Here is a 24,873-nt window from a genome sequence, read left to right on the forward strand (position 1 = left end):
ACATAAAAGCTGCATGTTGATTGGCTACACATTTCTCGGACCTAGAACTTTGACCAAGAACTTGGATCGTGGACACAAGGTTTAAAAGTCGCAAGAGTAACGAACAAAGAAAAAAAGATCCGTTACATTTGTAACATAAAAGCGCTACCATGGCCCAAAGGAAGGTAATCTCTAGATGCGTGTACGTACAAACTAAAGAGGGCGTTCTCATCCAAAACTAAAAAATATAACTCAAACATAAACATAATGAATACACGAAAATATCTCAACAACAATATAAATCTAATTTTTTATATTGGACATAGATTAATTTCCTATATTGGTTCAATATTGTAAAATGGACGCTCTCTGTTTTGTAGCTAATATTGAATTCTAATATTGGACCAATAAAGTAATTTCATTTTTAAGTAACATTAGCTAACAATATACATCTAATTTTTTATGTTGGGTATGAATTAATTTCTTATATTGGTCCACTATTGTAAAGTAATCTGTTTTTTTAGCCAATACTTAATTTGATTAAATGGGCAAATTTAATGCCTTCAGATTGCTTACGGCGTGTGTGGATGTTGTCCATGGGAACCTCTGTGCCGCAAGTGTAAAAATTCTTCGAAAAATTAATATTATCATGCCAAGGCGCGTATATTAAGTTATATAATTGTCAGGCTAAATCTTAACGTCGAGTAAGAACTCGACATGTGCACCACATTCGATAAAAGAGATGGAGACAAATAAATCATCAAGAGACACGGTACCCACACAGCACACTTTATCTGAGAGATATCTCATAGATATCATTTTGGGATATCGCAATAGCCATAAGATATCCCAAGATGATCTCAATTATTCGTGGGATGTACAAAATATGCACAAGTGTCCACCTAAAATCTGCCTAGGGGATATCCTACAGATATCACAGACGACATCCAGAGGATGTCCGAGTGATGTTATGAGATATCCCATACAGCACAAAAGTCCGAGAGACATCGAAGGGATGTCTAAAGGACATTTTATATCCTGTGGACATCCCTTCGACGTACTTCGGACTTTTGTTTTGCTGTATGAGATGTAGCATTCAATATCGTATGTATAGATATTCCACATAGCACAGAGAGTTCAAAAAGAATTCATTTGTATGTCACAAATGCTAAGTTCATTTTCAGAAGCAAAAAGAATAGAAAAAATGTTATGGAGCGTAAAAGAATTCTTTTTGCATCTGAAAATTAACTCACAATTTGTGACATACAAGTGAATTTTTTAACTCTCTGTGCTATCTGGGATATCTACATATCTACGATATTGAATGCTACATAATAATACATTTCTGACATTTCATAAAATAAAGAAGAGGATAATGATATATGAAAGAAGTTTACATTGCAGAATAAATGTTTATTTATATAATCAGTCTTTCAATGTAAAAATCGGCTGTAGAAGTATATATTAATCTTATATAATAGTAACAAATCTCTTTAAAAAAACATAAAGTTTACAATAACATAACTTTTCATTTATAAAAGGAAACTTTATAAACTTTATAAACATAACTCTTAACAGTACCTCTTAAAATTATCACAAGTTTCTAAGTGTTAAAAGTAAATAAAAAATTCTTGTAAGTTCTTGCAGCACAAAGAAAAAGCTTTAACCACATACCTCCGATATGACACGAAACATAAACATAATACGAAAAGTAATAAAAGTAATATTGTTTATGGTCTTGCTGCTTCCTCATTGTCATTGTTCGAATGTCTTATGTATCTTTGTTTGGCATGTCTTAGGCAGTCTATAATACACTTTTTTATTCCCAGTAGTGTTGCATCATTATGCAACTGTATTATAATTGCTGAAAAATAAAATAATATCATTGTTTTATACTTTACTGAAAAAACTGGATGATGTATATCTTTTTCAATTATATGTTAAACTTACGCTCTACAATTTTGCGAAATGGTGATAATAATTGTTGCGGTTTAGAAGATGGTAGTGTTATAATTGTTCAACAAATAGTACGACATGTGCAGTTGAATGATTTTGTGATAATAGGAAAGAAGTTTGTACGAAAAACATATTTTTACAATACTCCTTGCACATCTAGTTTACTAGACACGTATGTCGTTTCAGAAATCGGAATCAGCGTTATCGCAAACTAGAATGTGGCTATTGTCTAAAGTAAAACGAAAATTTTTTTAAAATACCATGTGGAAATGATAAATACGTTATCGTGCCATTACTGCACAATGAAAATGATTAATTAATGATTGATTAAAGCTCACCTGTAACTTAACCTCGCTGCGAATTGTATAGAAGATCGACCACCATCACCACATGATTGATGCACTTTTATTAGTCATTCGAGTCAGTGTCGTGAATGTGCGTAGCCGTGGCTAAATCGGACGTGATAGGAGCATGTAAACATCGAATTATTACCTAAATTGGATAAAATTATGTATATGGCATGCGTTTTTGCAAATCTCAAGCAACCAATTATAAAAGACGACAATAAACGTTTTGAGTCACGTATTTAGTACGAAAAATTTATTAACAATTTATTAACAATTTATAGTAATTATAATTTACTTTATAAACTTTGAAAATAAAGAAAAAATATTAATTCAAACATTAATAAATAATTGTTTTTTTAATTTTTAAACAAGGTATTAAAATTTGTCGAAAACTTAATTCTTTTCAGTATTATTGTTAACTAAATTATTTTACGTATTTTTCAGGAGTATTGGGAGAAAATATTTGAATTAAAAATATTCAATTTTAGGGATAACATCTTTCAAAAATTGTTCATTTCGAAAAACATGTATTAAAACACAATCATGTTGCGAGAAAATAAATAACTTGCACAATGCTAACCCAGTTACGTACAACGAAGTTTGTATCTGAGTGTAATAAATATGAGTTTGTTTTAATTCGGGTTCACCAAGGGTATTGAGCATTAAGTAGTCGACTAAAGATTTATTTTCACTTTTATTACTCATCTAACGCAATGAGTTCTCCCTCTTTTCGTATGATAGTGGGGTCGCGAAGATTTCAGATTACGTCGCGATAGTTGGTTGTTCGGTTGACGAAATCTAAATGAGTTGCCGTGCAATCAGGGCATTCGAGGTACGGTTTGTAAGTGGATAGGTAGTTCCCGCAGTAATCGCATGTGAGAGGTATCTTTCGATCCCCGAGGAACAAATCATGCGTCTCCCGGTATTCGCAGTTTAGTTTCTCGAGTGGCGATATTTTAAAGAGGAAACACGCGATACAGAACGCGGCGCGGTCGGTTAGACGTTGGTAACCCGGAATATAAACGCAATGCAGAATTTCAGCCCGTTCGAGGAAACCGAGAGTCGAGTTTCGCGGGCGACGATTAAATCTCGGGCACATCTATTAACACGTCGATTAGTCTAATCCGAATCTATTTCGAGGGGTTTTTCGGCCGTTCCCCAGTGTGCTGGTACCGGTCCGTCGTAGAGTGTATGGAGAAGTTCGGCGCGGATTTCAGAATATCGAGTGCATCGCGGATCGTTAGGCAGATATTCGAATGGTGGCATCCAAGGATGTCGGAAATCAATCGGAATTAATTTATATTCGGGTTTAGTTGGAGTAAAAAGGCTCTCATATTCCGGATTTAAATGTTGCGGTTCGATCCCGAGGTCTGGAGAATAATGAATTTGATTCGTTGATCCCAAGTATTGTAATAATTGGATGCGCGCTCGCTTCTTTACACCTCTTCTGCGATTTCTTTTCATGGGGTTGAGAATGGATCGAAACAAGAACGAGAGTGCGAAAGAACACTGCTACAGGTTCTTGGCTTACTGAGTGCGCAAGCCGGTGCGGAAGAACGCTGCTCGTGCCTTTGTTATTCAGAGTGCAAAGCAATTCGAGTCCAACTCAAAGGATGAGCGGAGTGCGTGGGAGTGTTAAGAAAAGCGTTTGGTTTGAAAATACCGTATACAGATATATATTTTACCAAATGAAAATTGTTACAAATGTCTAACAAAAGAAAATAAGAATACGAGAGTCTTTGAATTGTCGAGAAACGGAAATTGCGGATCTGAGTTTAATTTTCCCATTTACCTTAATGTAGAATCGGACTCTACGCTATTCGATACCCAAGACTTTTAAAGTACACGATCGGAAAAATGATTACTTATTACTGAGTTCCCTGGCCTTCTGCAGGCCCTTTTATATTGTGGACGAAGAGGCGGGTGGTTGAAAATATCGATGGTGGGACTGATTTTCCACCAATAATATTTAGGAAAATCGGGCCCGCGTCTTCGTCTCAACGGTTATCTCGGTTCTGTGGAGGGAGGCCCTTCGCGTAAACATTCCCGTACAGAACCTTAATACCTGAGTTAATTAATTTACGTTGTTCGCCTTATGATTACAATATTTCCCTCTCGATATTAATTTCCTGATTGCAAAATGGATCCTCTGGGATTTTGAATGGTTGTTGTATCTGTTTTTAATCAAAAGATATGTATATGAAAAGAAATAATGCTTATTTTAAAAATTGCAATCGTATTAAATTCCGTCTATATGATCATTTGCATTCAGGAAAATAATAATATAAAATTTCCTAAATTATAAAATAACTATATACAGGGTGTTTCCTAAGTAAGTAGACAAACTTAAGGAGGATATTCCTTGGCTTATTTTAAGAAGAAAAGGTCATATAAACATATGTCCTAAACTGCTTTGTTTTCCAAAAAAAGTACATTACTGTTTTCGTTCACTTTTCGGATAGCGTGCTTTAAATCCAGTAGATTTTTTTCTATGGGGACAGCTTAACTCTTTAGTTTACGCTACACCTATTCAAAATGAAGAAGATCTCAGAAATCGCATAATAGATGGATGTGAAAGAATACGTAACACTCCAGGTATTTTTGAGCGTGTACGTCAATCAATGGAAAGGAGAGTTGAGGCGTGTATCATGGCTGCAGGTGGACATTTTCAGCAGTTACTGTGATGTTATTATTTTTCTTTTTAGTTACTATTTTCTTTTTCGTTATTATTTTTTATTTTTGGTTACTATTGTTTTTCATTTGTTTCATTTGCAATAACACAAACTGTTCTATAATAAACGAAAAGTGAACGAAAACAGTGATGTACTTTTTTTTGGAAAACAAAGCAGTTTAGGACATATGTTTATATGACCTTTTCTTCTTAAAATAAGCCAAGGAATATCCTCCTTAAGTTTGTCTACTTACTTAGGAAACACCCTGTATATATATATAATATGATAATATATATATATATATTTTGAAGGTTTTAGAAAGTGCTAGAAGGTTCTAGAAAGATGCTGATATGCGCGGATGTTTACACTATTTATTACCGGGCTCGCGATAACGCTCGCTACGGCTAGCAGGCTTGCCTGCCGGAGCCATCGAAAATCGTTCGAGAACCTTCTATCCGATGAAGGGCTATTGACGTAACACTCCAAAATCTTGAAAATTTTTACACGTTGAATAGCGCGTTCAACGTGAATTCTAACACTGGCTATTTTGTATCCTTCTATGACTTCTTCCCTCGTAAATTGTGGATTTGTGGCAAATGGTGGCATCACTAAAACACATTGACGCTTGAAAAGTTCAGTTTTTATTGTAGGAAATCCTTTATCGGCCATAATTTCATCCCCAGGCTCTACTAAGTTTATAAAACCCGAGTCAACCACAATGAAGCCATCGGTAGATCTACCACCGTAACCTTTAGATAAAAAAGTAATTTTTCCACATGGACTTATTCCGATTAAATATTTTACTGTAAAACCGGATTTATAGGAAGACTACATTAAGGCACGTTTCTCAAGTGTAGGTGGAGTATCTGTACAAATTTCAGTACAGTCTATGATGGCTCGACAGTTAGGATAATTTTTAAATAGAGAAGGCATTGAGGACCGAATTGCCTCTCTACTTAGCCAAAATATCCAAGTTTTGGTATTTTCATGTAAAGTTTCTAAGACACTATAAAAAATGCTCGATACGCTTGATGCGGAAATATGAAAAAGTACTCCTATGGCTCCGAACGTTAAACCAAGCTTCATTTTCATTAAAAATAATAGTAATCTGTTCTGAGCATTAATTACTTTATAATATTTCGGTTGTCCATATGCTAGAGGTTTTATAAATGCCAACAAAATTTGAAACACGGACAGTGAGACTCTAGCTAGCTGTCTTATATCTGAATCGGACTTTATATCGTCGAAACCTATAAATCCAGGTCTTATATCACAATCGGGACCTACTCCAACAGTTTTTGTTTCTACAGGCTTTGGAGCAACAACAAAAACTTTTTTTGGGCGATTCTCAGGCTTATTAATATTGATACATGTTTGTGTTGATGTTTCGTTAGTTGAAGGATCTTGCCAACAATACATGAACGATATTGTTGTATGTGTTTTCAGGAGGCGTATTTAAATCCGTTTGCATCATGACACTACTCATATTGAGAGAAGTTTCAATTACTACTTTAGACGTTGTTTTAGTATCCCCAAATGAAACAATGTTTTCTTCATGGTAGAGCCACTGGGTGCGTCAACTCCAATTTACGTTGTCGTCTTTTAACTCTTTCTGCTCTCTGTGAATTTTCAATATTTCTTTTTCGATAAATGCTTGGAAAAATTGTTGGGTTGTTTGCAGTTATTCTAGGGTCCTCCGATCTTTTACCTCCTTCAAAGTGGAGACTACAGATTCTCGAATTTTTATTTGGCTGCCATGCTTTACCACTTGGTCTAAATAATAAAAAATAAATAGATACAATGAAGAAATTATGAGGAATATACTTGGAATTAAGCTATGGAACTTTTAAAATCAATGCATTAAATCAATAATCAAATTCAGGTTACACATACGTCATTCGACGAACTGCACCAATCTATTTCTTTCGACGTTCACACTCCCACGGTTTTCTCGGAAATGAATAAAAACTCAATTCGGGATTTTTTGAATCACGAGATGTACATACCACAACGCAACAAACACGAGCAGATTTTTTTGGTAAATTTTCGGAGTTCATTTTATAAGTGTTATATTCGTCCACACTCTACACGAACCCTCTGCGTACAATTATTGCTAACTTTGGCCGCGTGGCGGCTCCACTAGAGCTATTGGAGAAGCGTATACGCGCAGCGAGACCGCGCCGTGACTCTTTTACGCGAAGCGACGCTTTCGCAGACACTCAGATTATTAGATCTCAATAACGGCTGATCCGATCAACTTCTAAGTAGTCTCAATGGATAGCTTGGGTTCGAATTGCATAAGAAAAGTGTTTTCCCCAGCCAGGTTTGAACCCTGGCGTGGGGTGGTATGTTTTCACAACGAAATACAATTAATTACAAATTCTTCATTAACCATGGAGTATTTTCATCTAATTATTTCCGTAAAAGAGATCACTACGTTATAAAGTCTAACGATATGTTGGCGCGTAGTCGGGGGGTAAGGAGGTAGAGGGAGTAAAAGTAGCTGCAATATGTCCAAACGAATTGTTGGCTTGCAGCTATCACAATAATAATTCTGTCCGTCTATCAGACGTTGCCAGTGTCTGCGATGATATTACGTTGAATTAAAAGTGTTTTTATTTTTCTCCTACGTGTCCTACGAGCGGAGATATTGCGATGCAAAGTTCGAAATGTCACGATTTTACGATTAAGATACTCTGTTTTCTCCTTGTCTGTCAAGTGAAGGCAAGAGGGGCTCGCGGAGAGACGAATGAAAAAATGTGAAGTTCGCTAATTTCGATGCTAGATAGCTCGAAATGACACGTAAATGTAGAGTCGATAATGCTAAATGCAGTATCGATCAATATCGTCGCATTTCGAATTTTGCATAACTGTTTAAATATTTCTTTAATTTTAATCATCTCTTAATACATTTTATATGGCACGGTAGTTAAGAGTTGATTAAAATCAAAGAAACGTTTATAAAGTTATGGAAAATTCGAAATATGACGATTTTGAGACACACACACACGCACGCACGCACGTCTAGTCACACTGCTACAAAGTCGGGTAGCTGCGCGCCCATAAAGACGGTTTGCTGTGCGCCCACAAAGACGGGTCGCTGTGTGCCTACAAAGACACTACAAAATGTGTGAAATCACAATAAAATTACCTTTTTAAAAAAGGTACAAAAAAGCGCCAAGCATACGCGCCCGAAGAACGTGTTCAAAGATGACCTCTATAAAATTAATGATATCAACAAATTTCGCCAATTATAAAAATGAGTATTTATGCAAACCAAAAAATCTATTACATTTATTCTATTTATTACATCTATTATATTTTTATACAACTAAATATTTTAAGAATAAAAACGACAAAATCGTGTTCATCAACCTTACTGGCAATATATTTAATAAAATAGTCACGACGTTTCGACCATTGGTTCTGGTCCTCTTCAGGTGACGATTACAAAATAACTATCTCATAAAAGTGAAAGTAAAACTATTGCAAAATGTGTCACATAAGATAAAAAATCAAAAACGCAACCATAATATACAGGTAAAAGCAGTCGAGATTTGACTCTCAGCCTCAACACGTCGTTTATACATCTTTTTGTATGTTATTTATTATTCTTTTACCTGTATATTATGGTTGCGTTTTTGATTTTTTATCTTATGTGACACATTTTGCAATAGTTTTACTTTCACTTTTATGAGATAGTTATTTTGTAATTGTCACCTGAAGAGGACCAGAACCAATGGTCGAAACGTCGTGACTATTTTATTAAATATATTGCCAGTAAGGTTGATGAACACGATTTTGTTGGTTTTATTCATATTATTTCACTGGTGAAGAAGAGAAGATTGGAACACTACTATTATTAAATATTTTAATACATATAAATATTTCAATACAAATAAGTGTTTTTTCAAAATACTTGCGCTGCTAAACCGATTCAATAATTTTCTTAGTATTTAAATAATCTAAAAATTACAATAACTTCTTTACACTCTAAATTACATAACAACTCGCTGAAATACATATATGTACAAATGTAGTTAAACTTATTCTATGCTTAATTCTAATGTCACACACATACACACACATGCACGCATTCACAAGAGAGAAAGAAAGAGAATGAGGGAATTAACATAATGATTCGGTTTAGCAGCGCCAAGTATTTTGAAAAAACACTTATTTGTATTGAAATATTTATATGTATTAAAATATTTAGTTGTATAAAAATATAATAGATGTAATAAATAGAATAAATGTAATAGATTTTTTTGGTTTGCATAAATACTCATTTTTATAATTGGCGAAATTTGTTGATATCATTAGTTTTATAGAGGTCATCTTTGAACGCGTTCTTCGGGCGCGTATGCTTGGTGCTTTTTTGTACCTTTTTTAAAAAAGTTAATTTTATTGTTGTCTTTACAAATACAGTTATTGTTATTTTATTTTGGGATATTTATGTTCAAACTATTATATAATATTATATTATACTCACCTTGGTTTAAATTTGGTATTATTTTATTATTGACCAGCACTTCACACTCCGTATCCACGTATCTGTGTACACGCAACCGTATCCACGCAACAAAAAATAAGTGCCGGTCAATAATAAAATAATACCAAATTTAAACAGTAGATAATGCTTTTATGGAGTTCATAAAACAACAATTTAACACCATTCCAGAAGAGGAAAAACTTATAAGAAGAAAAATGATTATGGATGCGTTAGTTGCTCCATTACCAGAGAATCAGTGATTTAAGTAAAGATTCAATGATTAGTTAATTGGTTTCATTTCTGTCTTGTTATTTTTAAAACTAATGGTTTACAATAAATTTCTATTTATTTTAAAATGACTTACTTAATATTAATAAAATAAATATTATTACAACAAGCAATATGTGAGACGCCAGGAAATCAATGCAAATAAGTCTTCTTCCTTCTGTCGACCACACACTGGCAAATTTATTAAAATTAACGGCTACACAACGTTTCGACCCAAGTTCGGGCCCTTTTCAAGTGTCGAGACTCAGTTATTTTCTACAAACAATATTCAGAGAATTACAAATTGAACAAAAAATACAAATAAAACCGATTATATGACATAAAATTTACGGAAAATTTACAAATTAAACTTAATAATTAGTAATGTCGCTTACTGACTGAAAACAACTGAATATACAATCCAGAGAGAACCATCTTATAGACACAGCACTCAAGACATTCTGACAAAGACTGTGTGCCTCGAAAACAAGAATCAAACCTCTCTACAAAATATTTTCGTAAATGAAGGGGAAGTTCTCTGTGTCTTTCTGTAGATTGATCGCTTTCGAATGTTTTTTTATGAAAAACATCTCGGCAATTTCCCTCTTCCTTCTATGTTGCTCATGATGGAGAATATTAACATTGCACCAATTAAAATTGGTAAATATGGTCGTTGTTTAACCTATGTTTGCTTACTACAGAAAGACAGTTATCCTGCTTCGAGATGTCAGATCTGTGTTCTTTGATACGCGTTTCAAGATGTCTCTTGGTTTGACCTATGTAGCACGATCGCAATTCAAGCAATCGATTTTGTACACTACGCCTGTGTGCTGACCATCACTCAACCTATCCTTACCAAGTCTGATGACACTATTGAGTCTCTTTGGTATCGTGTAAATGCAATCCATGCCGGCTTGATTTAAAACATGTCGAATGTTACCACTCAAACCTTCAATGTAAGGTATCGTTATGCGAGTTTTGTTTAAATGCCTATCATTATTGCTGTCACTGGAATTACTATTCCTAATGGATCTGAGTCTGTTGTTAATATGTCTGTTGATAAAACTTGTCGGATAACAGTTATTAGTTAAAATGGTTTTGACCAACTCGATATTGGAGTCATGAAACCTGGAGTCGGACAATAAGATAGCACGGTCAATTAATCCGGATATAACGCTGATATTGTGTCTAGTTGGATGACCCGAAAATTGATTGATGTACCTTCCTGAAAAGGTGGGTTTACGATACCAATTTGTAATCAATGCATTCTTGTCACGAGTAATAGTGACGTCCAAAAAATTAATGGAACCATTGCTTTTAATCTCACTAGTAAATTGTAATCTGGTACGATAGTTGTTAAACACCTCAAGAACTTTGTCTATTTTATTACTCGGTAAAATCATGAACACATCGTCCACATATCTATAAAAAGTTTGTAAAGCAAAGTCCAACTTATTAATACAATCAGATTCAAGGTCATCCAAAACCATGTCCGCAATTATCGGTGAAAGTGGTGAGCCCATCGGACTTCCAAAAATTTGCTCATAAAACACCGTCAAAACTGAAGCTTGTGGAACTTAACACTAAATCTACCACGTATAGAAATTGGTCCAAATTAAACTTGACTGACTCACTAATATAATGCCATCTTCTCGTTATGGCTTTTAATGCAAGGTTGTTCGGGATTGAAGGAGTTTAGTGAACTGGACGGGTGAATATTCGAGCGAACGTTCTCGATCATTGTCTCCGTCGTCCGAAGTGTTCGTCTCAGCCAAATACAAATAGATTCGTCAACATACTCTCTGACAAACAGCCTAGTCGAAACCAGACGCTGAGGAAAAATAAACATGATCTACAAACGGTCTTGCCTGTCAATCACTTGATTATCGCAAGAGGCATGCGCGAGCGAGTGACGGAATCGGGCGACGGCCAATCATGGCTCCAAGAGCTCTCTCGCGCATGTCTCGTCGTTCGTTGCTAGATGCTCTTGGTCACTCGTGCCAATAGATCGCGAGGCTCTGAGGTCACCCCGAAAACTTCAAAAGCATTGGTCGAGGCGGAAGGTTCCCCCGTTCAAAATTGGGCATAAATAGTCACGCGACAAAGAGCCGAAGCAGAGATCGACTTTCGCCGTGCCACTAGAGAAACCGCTGATAACCGCATTGTTAAACCGCTCTGTTCTCGCGCAATTAATCGTTGCCCCGTATCTGAGGTTCACTGCTGTGAGTCGTCGTGAACCTTCACCGCGCTGAAGTGACTTTCGAAGACATTGTACATAGTGTAAATAGATCAGTTGTTATTTGTGCTCGTGAGAAAGAAAAGGGAATAAAATCACAAAAAAAAGGAGAATTCTGTGCCGACTTTTGTAGTGATTCGTGCCGTCCCCTTGTGTCGTTCGCTCATCAAGAGTCACCGCGAGCACTTAGTCGACCTCGCGAATAAAGGTCTTTCGGAATGTTAGTAAACAAAGAAACTACGTCAAATGAGACCATGGTTTCATTCTGTTCAATAGTCAAATTCTTAATATTATTTACAAAGGACCAACTATCTTTTACGTGTGATCTAGGTTTAGGAATGGAGTTCCTTAAGATTCCATGGATAAAGCAGGCAATATTATACAAAGGGTTACCGATAGTAAATACTATAATTCTCAACGGAAACCCCGGCTTGTGAATTTTAGGTAAGCCATAGCATCTCGCAATGCTGCAGGTAGTGGTGTGTAACCATTTATATGTGACATCATCAATCAAGCCCAAACTTTAACCAACTCATTAACCCTTCTCATTAAACATTTCGTTGGATCTTTATTTAGTTTTTTATGTGTTTTGGTCACTAAATAACTTATTCATTTGTTGTATGTAAGTAGATTTGTTCATTACAACTGTAACTTGTCCTTTGTCAGCTTTAGTAACCATGATGTCGATATTGTCTTTTAAAACTCTTTTGCACCGATTAAAGGCTCTAAGTATGTACTTGTCAACGTAATTAAAATGATGAGTTTTCTAAAAAAGAATTTCAACAAATTACAAACTGAACTCCTGGCTACATTGATGGTGTCACTAGGCAATTTGAAAAGTCCAGACTCGAAGTTCTTAATTACTTCCAAAACAAAACCAACATGATTCCTGCCATTATTCGTATCTACTGACAACGCAAACCTATCTCCCAAACTCAAAATGTTTCTTACATTATCCGGTATAACTGTATCACTGACATTGACCAGCCATTTACTTCTGTCGTTATTTAAAAACAAAAAACATTGGATTCTGAACCTGTAATAGTTTATTAAATTTCTTAACTAATTTATCTTTCGTATTATTATTGTGAGACTCTATTCGATTCTTATTGAGACTAAAAAACCTATTGATGATGTTGACAGGTACATGAGAAGAAAGCAATGTGTTTTCTATTTCCTTAACTTTTTTTACGTATATATTTAATATGACAGTTAATATCTTTAATTTCAAGATTCAATAGTTTCCTATTGTGTCTGTATTTTACTTTACGAAACTTGCGCTTTACTAATTCGCTGCGAAACACCACAGAAGAGCGTTGTCGATGTATATGTGCTGGTAATATGTCGAAGCGTCTGCATCTCAATAAAAATCTCAGTTGTTGGACGGATGTACATAGCATGAGGTTCAATCTGATCCAATATTTCAGTAGTGAGGCGATCCTACATCCATACTCAAAGGTTGTATGAATTTGTATCAGAAACATAGGATCACGATGGTGATACGCCCAGCGCTGAGCGCGAGGTCGGTGCACACTAGATTATGTAATCTCGATCGGGATTTGACACTAAGGCGAGACGGCAGACAAAAGAATGTAAACGTTGAATTTCCGAAAAAGCGGTATATTTAGTCGATTTCATAGAATATCGGTCGCGGTCGAGAGCTTCCGGATTACTGACGTTGGCTTGGTCTCGCTGCTACTCTTTTGCTGGTTGGTGAACAAATCTTTGACTTTCGTCAGGCGGATATCTTCACGCGAAATACTCTGACCTGTGTCAGGCGGAGATCTTGCCGCGAATACTCTCGTAATAGCTCTCAGACCAGTCGTCAAATTCACAAACGAAAAACTTCGGTTTGGCACAAGAGATGCTGAGGACCCAATTCGTGAAACTGGGCGTCGAAAAATCGTTCGATCGAGTTACGGACAACGGGCACTTCGCGGTTGACCGAGAGTTGAGCTGATCGAACTGAGAAGTCTTGCTCGATAGAGAATCGTTAGACGACTGTGTGTTTTTCCACTTGTTTGTTCGACTCATCGGTACAAGAATCTCCCGTTTTCCGCCAGCTCCGATCGAACGACGATTCGAGTTGCCCATATATGGGCATCGCTAGTCGTTTCGACCGGTGTTTGTCGAAATCCAGAACACAATATTTGTCTCAGATTCTGACAAACACCGGACGACCGGAGTCTTTACAAAGGCCCGTTGTTTCGTAGATTATAATTCCGTTGCGAATCTAATTTTCTTATGGTCAATTCCGAACAAAGGTCATGGACACGAAAAATCCTTCTGCAGTAAACACCATGTTTAGGTCAATGGTGAGATAATTACAACAAGCAATATGTGAGACGCCAGAAACTCAATGCAAATAAGTCTTCTTCCTTCTGTCGACCACACACTAGCAAATTTATTAAAATTAACGGCTACACAACAAATATTATTACTGTTATTATTATGTTATTATTATTACTTTTTATTTTATATTTATTTAGTTAATTTTTCTGTTTTCTTGTTTTACAATTTTATTTTAAACACTAACTTTTTTAAATCGATAATTTAAATAACGATAATAAGATAACACAGTTATATAATGTAAAATTAACAATAACAAAACATGTTGTCGTGTGCGTGCATGCGTGCGCGCGCGCGCGCGCGTGTGTGTGTGTGTGTGTACGTACGTACGTACGCACTTATATTTATTCGTCCGCATATACGCCTCTTTGGACATAGTCATGCTGCCATTCCACTTCTCCAACTTCAGATACAAAATAATCACTCAGAGTACTCCTTTGAGCTTCGGCACGTCTTACGTCATTGTTTTCTTCAAAAACGTTTGGTACGTTAATCCAAGGTAAATCCTAAAACATTTAAAAACATTAAATTATTATTTTCAAAGATTACGTTACGTTTACTTTTATTTGTTTACCTGGTTAGCATCATTATCATTATTATTAAAATTTGGTTCCTGGCTGTACATTTTAGATCCACTGCGTTGCTCCTCTTTCAATATGTAATTGTTGGGATGGTTGCGTTTAAATTCAACGCTTAGAGAAGTGCCTCACGTGAGGCGCGACCGAACGGGGGTGCGTTCCAAAACTGTACCAGGGTTCTCTCCCTCTCTCTTATTCTCACTCTTGTATCTTTCTCACTTTAACGTGGCGAGGTTACCAAAGTAGGTTGGAACGCACCCCAGTAGGCGCGCGATTGAGCAGAGCACGTAAGACTGGGAAGCGAGCGAGATCGGCTAAGCGACTGAAATAGTTTTTAGTTTTCTTTATAAGTAGTCACACGTTTTATTTTACGTTTTGTATATTTCCTTATTGTGTGCAATAAACGCTTACCAAACGACACAACAAATTGGCGCTGCGGAAATTTTCGAACCGGAGGAAATATGTCGTTCGAACAGATTCTACAAACGCTAGCAATAACTGCGCAGAACCAGCAACAGCTTTTGAGCCAGCTAAGCGAGTCGCAGAGGCAGTTGACCGACGCTATCACACGTCAAGTACACGGTAACACGGTTGACGACAGCACAGTGATGCATGCAAAATCGTCACAATTTTCTAACCTCGCTGCACGACTTGGTAAGTTTGTCCATGATCCTACGAGGGGCAAAACCTTCACGCTATGGTACGAACGTCACGAAGGCACTTTTGTCGAGGGTACGAAAGATCTCACGGAAGAAGAGTACAAGGAATTGCTTTTGCATGCTCTCGGTGACGATGAATATCAACGGTTGCTTAGTCGCGTATCTCCGAAGAAACCGCACGAATTTAGTTTCAAGGACCTCGTGTCACACTTGAAGAAACAATTCCATGATAATAAAACCCTTTTTCAACGTCGTTTCGAAGCCTTAAATTTTCGTGCTTCTCGGTCGAATACTGCTTTAGAAATACTTGATAAAGTAAACGTTCTTGGGGATGCTTTTGAGATCGAAAATTTCAATATTGACCAACTAAAGATCCTCCTCGCAGTTCTCGCGCTCAGCGATCATGCCTATCATGCGGAACGGACGGTTTTTTTCAAAGTGGCATCAGAGAAGGAAGACTGTACGTTCGAAAACATCCGGGAAGTTTGCTACGCATACGCTAACCGTACTGCAGACATTATGCGTGTCGAAGGTCAACGTCTTGACGAGGTAAATGCGGTTAAACAGTCAGCGACGAAACCGACGAAGGACAAAGGCTCTAAGTTCAAAGACAAGAAAGCAGCTTCTTCTAAGTTTCGGCTTTGCTATGGTTGCGGTGCTACAGATCATAAACGCATCGACTGCCCTTTCAAGAAACTCGAATGCAGAGCATGCAACAAAATAGGTCACATCGCAAAGGTTTGTTTATCCAAGCAACAAGGTAAAGTCAACACGATTCAGCTACAAGGTGTTCTTGGCACAGGACACAAGCATCGTAAATTCGCAGATATCAAGAGACACGGTAGTGTCTCGCGCCAAGTATACGCGCAGCAAGACCGACCGTGTACTGTTACGCGAAGCGACGTTTTCAGACACGCTTAGATTATCAGATCTTAATAACCTCTAAAAAGATCATTTTCAGAGTAACCTCAATGGATAGCTTGGGGTCGAATTATATAAGAAAAGTTTTTTTTCTATGTGCATTACGAGTGCAGATATTACGATGCAAAGTCTGAAATTGGAAAATTTTCGATTAAGAGACGTCGTTATTATTATTATCATTACGGTCGTTGTCGTTTGTGCAGTACATTTTTCTATTCCTAGATGGCAGCAGCAGCAGTCGGTCTTTTAATGTATAGGGTACTCATTGCGGCTCGAAAACCCCGTCGAATGGGCCCTGAACGAACCCTCTAGAACGCTCCATTCGCGATATCGCGAAAAAACTATTTTTCAAAGATAATTGCGAATATCTCGGAAACTATGAGAGAAGTAAAGTCAAGACGATTCAACATGATTGCTCTATTCTAAACATATGTTTATAACATATAAACATATTTCTAAACATATGTTTATATGTTATAAACATATGTTTAGAAATATATATTTAGAATATGTCAAAACTTACGACAAAATGTTGCTTGGGTTTTACATGGTTTACAAAATACAGATAATGTTTCGTGTTATGCAAATGCAGCATTACAATGTCTAATGCATTTAAGTCCTATTAGAAAACAATTGGTGAAGTGTAATAAATCAGATGTTTTAAGAATGTTGATGCATCGATATGAAAATGGAATGTGCAATTTGAATACATATGCAGTACGGCAATATTTAGGAGAACCGTTTTCAATAAATGTAAAACGTGATGTGTTTGAGTTTCTTACAATCCTGTTCACTAAATATGATTGTATAAGACAACTGGTAGAGTAATTTCTACTAGTCGATGTAAATCTTGTGATTATACAAAGGAATTTACTTGTAACTATGTAGTTATTTCAATACCTATTAACAATTTGGGGAAAAAAGCTATACTCTTAATGATTTATTAAATGTTACAGTTTCACATTGGTGTGAATCTGATGGGTCATGCGAACAGCGTACAGGAAATGATATTTTGTTTAAGAACGAATTAACAGTAACGAAAGATATAGTTATTATTCGTTTAGTATTATTTTCATCTCAAGATGATAAAATGATGAAAGTAATACGTAAATTTAATATATGTACTATTCCTACAACTAAAGTTTTAATAGCTAGACAAACGTATAAGCTTATGAATGCTATATTTCATAGTGGATTATGTATTGAGGATGGTCATTACACAAGTATATGTAGAGAAGGAATGTCTAGTAATTGGACTGAAGCTGATGATGCACAAATTAAAAAAAGACAATGGCCTAGAGGTGCTAAAGATATTTATATATTATTCTTACAAAAACTTGATAGTACATAAAGTATATATCAGCTCCCGTATATATACAAGGTATATATACAAGGTATATATACAAGGATTGCTTTGCGCCCGTATATATACAAGGATACAAGGTCGCTTTGCGCCCATACAGGGTTGGTGAGAGTAAAAGAAGTGTTGCATAGTTGCAAAATTATACTGTAATAAAGTAACTAATAATTTAGTGCGAAATATCATTTTGCTAATAATAAATGTTATTAATGCCGTTAATAAAACGAAGAAAAAAAGAACTCTACAAAAGTAATGATATCACAACAAAATTACCTTTTTAAAAAAAGGTACAAAAAAGGTGCCAAGTATACGCGCGCGAAGAAAAAAAGAACTCTACAAAAGTAATGATATCAAACCATTGCGCCAACTATAAAAATGGGTATTTATGCAAATCAGAAAATCTATTATTTTATTATTATGTATACAACATCCTATTCCAATCCAAGCGTTGTTTTAATTCTCTTTAAATATTATTATAGTATTTTTTCACAAAAATGTATGAAATCTTCAAATTGCGCCAAGTGCAGAGAGAATGTATCGAAAATTAATTATTGTACTATTTAAAAAACTCAAGTGGTAGTATTCTTATCAATTAGAAAAAGAATATATGTATATATTGTTTTGAAAAATTATTGTTGTACTACTTTTAAAAAATAAAAAGTGATACATATCTTTTTATTGTCACTCTTCCTCTTCCAATCCAAGTGGTAGTAGCTTTCATTTATCACTTAGATTTTAATTTGTTTGAATTCTAATGGAAGGAATAGAAAACGTAATAGAAAAGAATAAAAGAGGTTACAGTACAAAATGTAAAAAAAATAATATTTAGTTAGTGCAAAACACTTGGTGCTGCTAGACCTCGCTACCGCCCCTTAACGCACGCATGCACTTCATATAAAACCTCAAGCTGCTCGTTCAGATATAAAACTGAAATCCAAGAAATTTTACGCATGCATAAGTGCTTATTATATTATTATGTATAAAACTTAAATCTAATCTAAATTTAACAAACAGCTTACATTTAATGATGAAAGATAGATAGATAGATAGATGGAGAGAGAGAGAGAGAGAGAGAGAGAGAGAGAGAGAGAGAACATACACACCTACTATTATGCCCAGTTTCTTCATACCTCTCAATAGCTATCTTCCAGATAACTAAAAATTTGTTTTCTTTATTAAAACCTCTGATTACGTATTTAACGGATAGCTATTCTTCATACTACTCACTTTTGACACAAAGTGTCTAGAATGTTATTATAAATTACCATATTCTGTCAGGTTACAAAGGTGAAGAAAACTGATTTTACGAGATATCTTTTGGATAAAGTTATCGAGAGGTGAAAAAATTGGGCCTTAAACGATGAAAGAGAGAAAAGCATTTCTCGTATTACTCGGTCTAGCAGCGCCAAGTTTTTTGCACTAACTAAATATTATTTTTTTTACATTTTGTACTGTAACCTCTTTTATTCTTTTCTATTACGTTTTCTATTCCTTCCATTAGAATTCAAACAAATTAAAATCTAAGTGATAAATGAAAGCTACTACCACTTGGATTGGAAGAGGAAGAGTGACAATAAAAAGATATGTATCACTTTTTATTTTTTAAAAGTAGTACAACAATAATTTTTCAAAACAATATATACATATATTCTTTTTCTAATTGATAAGAATACTACCACTTGAGTTTTTTAAATAGTACAATAATTAATTTTCGATACATTCTCTCTGCACTTGGCGCAATTTGAAGATTTCATACATTTTTGTGAAAAAATACTATAATAATATTTAAAGAGAATTAAAACAACGCTTGGATTGGAATAGGATGTTGTATACATAATAATAAAATAATAGATTTTCTGATTTGCATAAATACCCATTTTTATAGTTGGCGCAATGGTTTGATATCATTACTTTTGTAGAGTTCTTTTTTTCTTCGCGCGCGTATACTTGGCGCCTTTTTTGTACCTTTTTTTAAAAAGGTAATTTTGTTGTGATATCATTACTTTTGTAGAGTTCTTTTTTTCTTCGTTTTATTAACGGCATTAATAACATTTATTATCAGTCACTAGTAATAGCAAACCGTTAAAAATGCAATTGGATACAGGAACGGATGTAACTACAATTGATACACAAGCTTGGGCATGGATTGGTTTTCCAGAGCTTCAACCTTACAAAGTGTCATGTTCAAATGTGTCAGGTCATCCTCTACGCATCAAAGGATTTTTCGACGCTTCACTTCGCTACAAGAATTGTTCGACAATAGCACCGATCATCGTACTAGATCGTCCAGAGATTGCGCTCGTCAGTGCACAAGTGATCGATGAATTGAGATTGATCAGCTACGACACAGGACTTTCAGACACTCAACAGTCAATCAACATGGTTACTATCAATGAGCTGCAGAAACAATTTACGGAACTTTTTAGTGACTCCACGGGAGAATGCACTAAGACTACCATTCATCTACGACTAAAACCAGATGCTCATCCAGTACACGTTCCACGTCGGCCAATCGCACTTGCATTGGAAGAACCGATTAATGCGGAACTCGATAGACTTGTCAAGCAGGGTATTTTAACGCCAGTTGATTCTTCGGACTGGGCGGCTCCCATCGTCGTTGCACGAAAGGCAAACGGGAAAATACGTATTTGTGCAGATTACTTCACAGGCCTAAATGACGCACTCGAGACAGAGGACCACTTGATTCCAAGTGTGGAAGATAACATGACACAGCTTCAAGGAAGTACAATTTTTTCATAATTGGATCTTTCCGACGCTTATTTCCATCTCCGGTTGGATGAAAATAGCAAAAAGCTAACTACAATCAACACACACCGTGGATTATTCATCTACAATCGTTTACTTTTTGATTTAAAAACAGCTCCTGCAGTTTTTCAACGCTCGTTGGAAAAAGCACTTGCAGGCCTTCGCAGGGTGCGAATCTACTTTGACGACATCCTCGTTTTTGCTAAAGATCGCGCAGAACACGATGCACGATTAACAGCAGTTTTAACCCGCCTCCAGGAGTGGGGTTTTCGCTTACGAATGGAAAAATGTAAGTTTCATTCTTCTACAGTAAAATACCTTGGTTTCATTGTTTCAGAAAAAAGTATTAAGCCTGATCCAGCTCGTTTCCGATCGATTCAAGCGATGCGGGTACCTCAGAATACAAAGGAGGTTCGTTCATTTTTGGGCTTAGTTACTTACTATGGAAAGTTTGTACAAAACTTTCATCGGCTAAAGGCACCGTTGGAAGCATTACTCAAGAAGGATGTTCCTTTCGCCTGGACGTCAAAACGGCAAAGAGCATTCGAGGACATCAAACGTGTTCTTCTAGGTCCACTCTTATTAACTCACTACGATCCGAAACAAACCTTGATCGTTGCTGCCGATGCCAGCTCAGTCGGCATTGGCGGAGCTTTGCTACAACGAGCACCAGATGGTAAAGTAAAAGCCGTTTTTCACATGTCAAAAGCGCTGACAGAGACTCAGCAAAAATACAGCCAGATCGAGAAGGAAGCGCTAGCGCTAATCACAGCGGTCGAGCGTTTCAGGAAATTCGCCTACGGCCGTCATTTCGTATTACAAACGGATCATCGTCCACTACTGGCATTGTTTAGGACATCGAATACAAAGGGTTTGGATACACGTACAGCAAATCGTTCGAAACGATGGGCTCTTCGTTTAATCGGATACGACTTCGAGATCGAGTATGTAAATACTGAGAAGTTCGGTCAAGCCGATGCTCTTTCGAGACTTATACAGGAAGCCCGCCAAGATGCAATAGATCCGGACCTCGAGGAGGTAGTAGCTACACTATAAGAGGTGGATACAGAACTACAACTCATCGACGAATCAGTACAACTCCTGCCATCAACGGCTCGGAAACAGCTTCAGCAGGCAACAGTTCGTGATAGCATTCTCACAAAGGTTACAGATTGTTTGCGCACGAGATGGCTGAAACCCGACGCTATTGACAAAGATTTACTGCCATACTATCGTCGTCGTGAATACCTCGCTATTGTGGATGGGATACTAGTCTCGGATGAAAAATTGGTAATTCCTAAACGTCTACATTCTGTCGTTTTGAACCGCCTCCATATCGCACACCCAGGTATTCGGCGCATGGTTCAATTGGCTCGACGTTACTTCTATTGGCCGGCAATGCATGACGACATCGAAAAATACATCAAGAAGTGCGATCACTGTATGCAGACAGCCGCGAATCCAGTTAAGGAACCATTACACCCGTGGCCTAATCCAGAGAAGCCATGGTGTCGTCTTCACATTGATTTCGCTGGTCCGCTTCAGGGACAGTGGGCTCTCGTCATTGTGGATAGCTACTCCAAATTTGTGGATGCAAGTTGGTTTTCAACGATAACTGCAGCGGCAACGTGTCGATATCTCCGCAAGTTATTCAGTCGTTATGGACCGCCAGAGGTACTAGTATCCGATAACGGTACGCAGTTCACTTCGGAAGAATTCGCGCAACTTTGCGCTGAATTTAACATTCTCCATCTTCGAAGCCTACTGGGGCACCCACAATCAAACGGCCAAGCCGAAAGGATGGTTAGAACGTTGAAAAGTTCTATACACGTTACTTCTCCATCGTAATTGGAAGCAGAGTTAAACCGCTTTCCATACGCATACAATTATACGCCGAGTGATACAGTACCGGATCAGAAGTCTCCTGCGGAAATATTCTTCGGACGCAAATTCAGAACACCGTTGGATATCTTTAGACCAATTACAAAACCTAAATTGGCTCTGACTTCAAAACAGCAGAGAATGAAACAACAGTTCGACTCTCATCACGGAGTAAAGTCACGTTCTTTTGTTCCAGGTCAGGCGGTTGTGATTCAACTCTCAAATGGGCAGCGTGTTCCTGGAGAGATAGACTGACTTATAGGGTCAACAATCGCTCGTGTTGGCATTGAGGGAGGATACATCAACCGACACTTCAATCAAATCTGGCGTCAATCAGGGAAGGCACAGAGGGACCAGAATTTCGTACAGGAGGATTTACTACCCTCAAGTTACAATCGAGCAACGCCAGCTCAGCTAAGTTCAGTATCGAGCCCTCCACGAGAAGAAATCGAAGAACCGGGTACTTCCACGGAGACAACAACTCAGGCGGAGTCAGATGTGCGCTGCTCGAAGCGTGTTTCACGTCACCCACGTCCCGACTACAAGGCAATGGCTGGAATTCGCTATTATCAACGGCTTCGTGCTTAAGCAGGGGAGGAATGTTGGGATGGTTGCGTTTAAATTCGGCGCTTAGAGAAGTGAGGGCGCGAGCGAGCGTGAGGCGCAACCGAACGGTAGGCGCGCGATTGAGCAGAGCACGTAAGACCGGCAAGCGAGCGAGATCGGCTAAGCGACTGAAATAGTTTTTAGTTTTCTTTATAAGTAGTTACACGTTTTATTTTACGTTTTGTATATCTCCTTGTTGTGTGCAATAAACGCTTACCAAACGACACAACAGTAATTGTGCAGACATACTGAAGCTGTTGTAATTAAGTCAGCCGTTTCTGGTAGCATGCTAATAGCTGTGTGGAATATTCTCCATTTATTCACTAAAATTCCAAAAGCACTTTCGACTGTTCTCCGTGCTCTAGAAAGTCGATAATTAAAAATTTTTGGTTTATAGGTCAGGTTCTTGCTGAAATAGGGCTTCATTATTCGTTGGGATAGTTTGAAAGCATCATCCGCAACAAAATAAGTATATGTTTTGGAATCACTATCAGGAAGATTTATTTGTTCGTCTGGTAAATTTAATCGAGTATCTAAATTTCTTCCAATGTCACTGTTACGAATCCCTCCTGAATTTCTTGTATTTATAGAATCGTGCTTTCTAGAATGTATTATCTCTACCGTTAGTATCTATCACAACAAACTTACCTTTTTAAAAAAAGGTACAAAAAAGCGCCAAGCATACGCGCCCGAAGAACGCGTTCAAAGATGACCTCTATAAAACTAATGATATATCAACAAATTTCTCCAATTATAAAAATGAGTATTTATGCAAACCAAAAAATCTATTACATTTATTCTATTTATTACATCTATTATATTTTTATGCAACTAAATATTTTAATACATATAAATCCCTCTAAAAAACCTTACAAAGGTAAAAAAATACGTTAAGTACGTAAAAAAGCAAAACTAAATATGATGAAATCCATAGTTAACTAGCCAAGTTCTGAGAAGCAATTCAGTTTGAGGATTTGTAATTTGAAATAATACTTGGCGTGCCCAGGTCACATTAAAACGTACGTCCTACCTATAATTTGTGTAAACTGTATGTGTAAATTATTTGTATTGAGTGAGTAATGAAAAGGGATATTTATAATCACTCGACTAATGTGCAAAACTGTAAACGTATTTGTTTTAATATTACCAAATACAAAGATTTACGAGTCATTAGTGAAAATACTCAAGGCAGTACAAATTTAGAAGAATGCATGTCCAATGCAAAACCCGAGCACGCCAAGTATTATTTCAAATTACAAATCCTCAAACTGAATTGCTTCTCAGAACTTGGCTAGTTAACTATGGATTTCATCATATTTAGTTTTGCTTTTTTACGTACTTAACGTATTTTTTTACCTTTGTAAGGTTTTTTAGAGGGATTTATATGTATTAAAATATTTAGTTGCATAAAAATATAATAGATGTAATAAATAGAATAAATGTAATAGATTTTTTGGTTTGCATAAATACTCATTTTTATAATTGGCGAAATTTGTTGATGTATCATTAGTTTTATAGAGGTCATCTTTGAACGCGTTCTTCGGGCGCGTATGCTTGGCGCTTTTTTGTACCTTCTTTTAAAAAGGTAATTTTGTTGTGATTTCACACATTTTGTAGTGTCTTTGTAGGCGCACAGCGACCTGTCTGTGGGCGCACAGCAACCCGTCTTTATGGGTGCGCAGCTACCCGACTTTGTAGCAGTGTGGCTAGACGTGCGTGCGTGCGTGTGCGTGTGTGTCTCAAAATCGTCATATTTCGAATTTTCCATAACTTTATAAACGTTTCTTTGATTTTAATCAACTTT

The 24,873-nt window shown here is 36.6% G+C and overlaps 2 protein-coding genes and 1 long non-coding RNA gene across 3 annotated transcripts; 1 reads left to right on the plus strand and 2 right to left on the minus strand.

Annotated features, from left to right (window-relative positions):
- Positions 1 to 1,371: 1,371 nt before the first annotated feature.
- LOC105278967 lies at positions 1,372 to 2,411 on the minus strand. The gene is made up of 3 exons (XR_003406879.1): positions 2,274 to 2,411; positions 1,930 to 2,164; positions 1,372 to 1,843 (listed from the first exon to the last, which is right to left on the minus strand). It is a non-coding gene; the product is annotated as an uncharacterized LOC105278967 (long non-coding RNA).
- An 8,078-nt stretch (positions 2,412 to 10,489) lies between these two features.
- On the minus strand, positions 10,490 to 11,203 carry LOC113562471. The gene has a single exon (XM_026972051.1). The coding sequence runs from the start codon at positions 11,201 to 11,203 to the stop codon at positions 10,490 to 10,492; it is 714 nt and encodes a 237-aa protein (XP_026827852.1).
- Positions 11,204 to 15,337: 4,134 nt separating this feature from the next.
- On the plus strand, positions 15,338 to 22,718 carry LOC105287259 (uncharacterized protein K02A2.6). The gene is made up of 5 exons (XM_026972052.1): positions 15,338 to 16,349; positions 19,879 to 20,559; positions 20,920 to 21,620; positions 21,708 to 22,426; positions 22,538 to 22,718. The coding sequence occupies exons 1-5, from the start codon at positions 15,338 to 15,340 to the stop codon at positions 22,716 to 22,718; spliced, it is 3,294 nt and encodes a 1,097-aa protein (XP_026827853.1).
- The last annotated feature ends 2,155 nt before the right edge of the window (positions 22,719 to 24,873 follow it).

Source organism: Ooceraea biroi, chromosome 8, assembly GCF_003672135.1.
Source record: "Ooceraea biroi isolate clonal line C1 chromosome 8, Obir_v5.4, whole genome shotgun sequence".
NCBI classification, from domain to species: Eukaryota; Metazoa; Arthropoda; class Insecta; order Hymenoptera; family Formicidae; genus Ooceraea; species Ooceraea biroi.

What these genes read in the sequence shown, in the direction of transcription:
- LOC113562471 (XM_026972051.1), bottom strand. Translation starts at nt 11,203, where the DNA reads ATGGTTTTGGATGACCTTGAATCTGATTGTATTAATAAGTTGGACTTT.
- LOC105287259 (XM_026972052.1), top strand. Translation starts at nt 15,338, where the DNA reads ATGTCGTTCGAACAGATTCTACAAACGCTAGCAATAACTGCGCAGAAC. An exon ending in TGGCACAGGACACAAGCATC is followed by an intron (nt 16,350 to 19,878) that starts GTAAATTCGCAG and finishes ATTTATTATCAG; the next exon opens with TCACTAGTAATAGCAAACCG. An exon ending in TAGATCCGGACCTCGAGGAG is followed by an intron (nt 21,621 to 21,707) that starts GTAGTAGCTACA and finishes GCTCGGAAACAG; the next exon opens with CTTCAGCAGGCAACAGTTCG.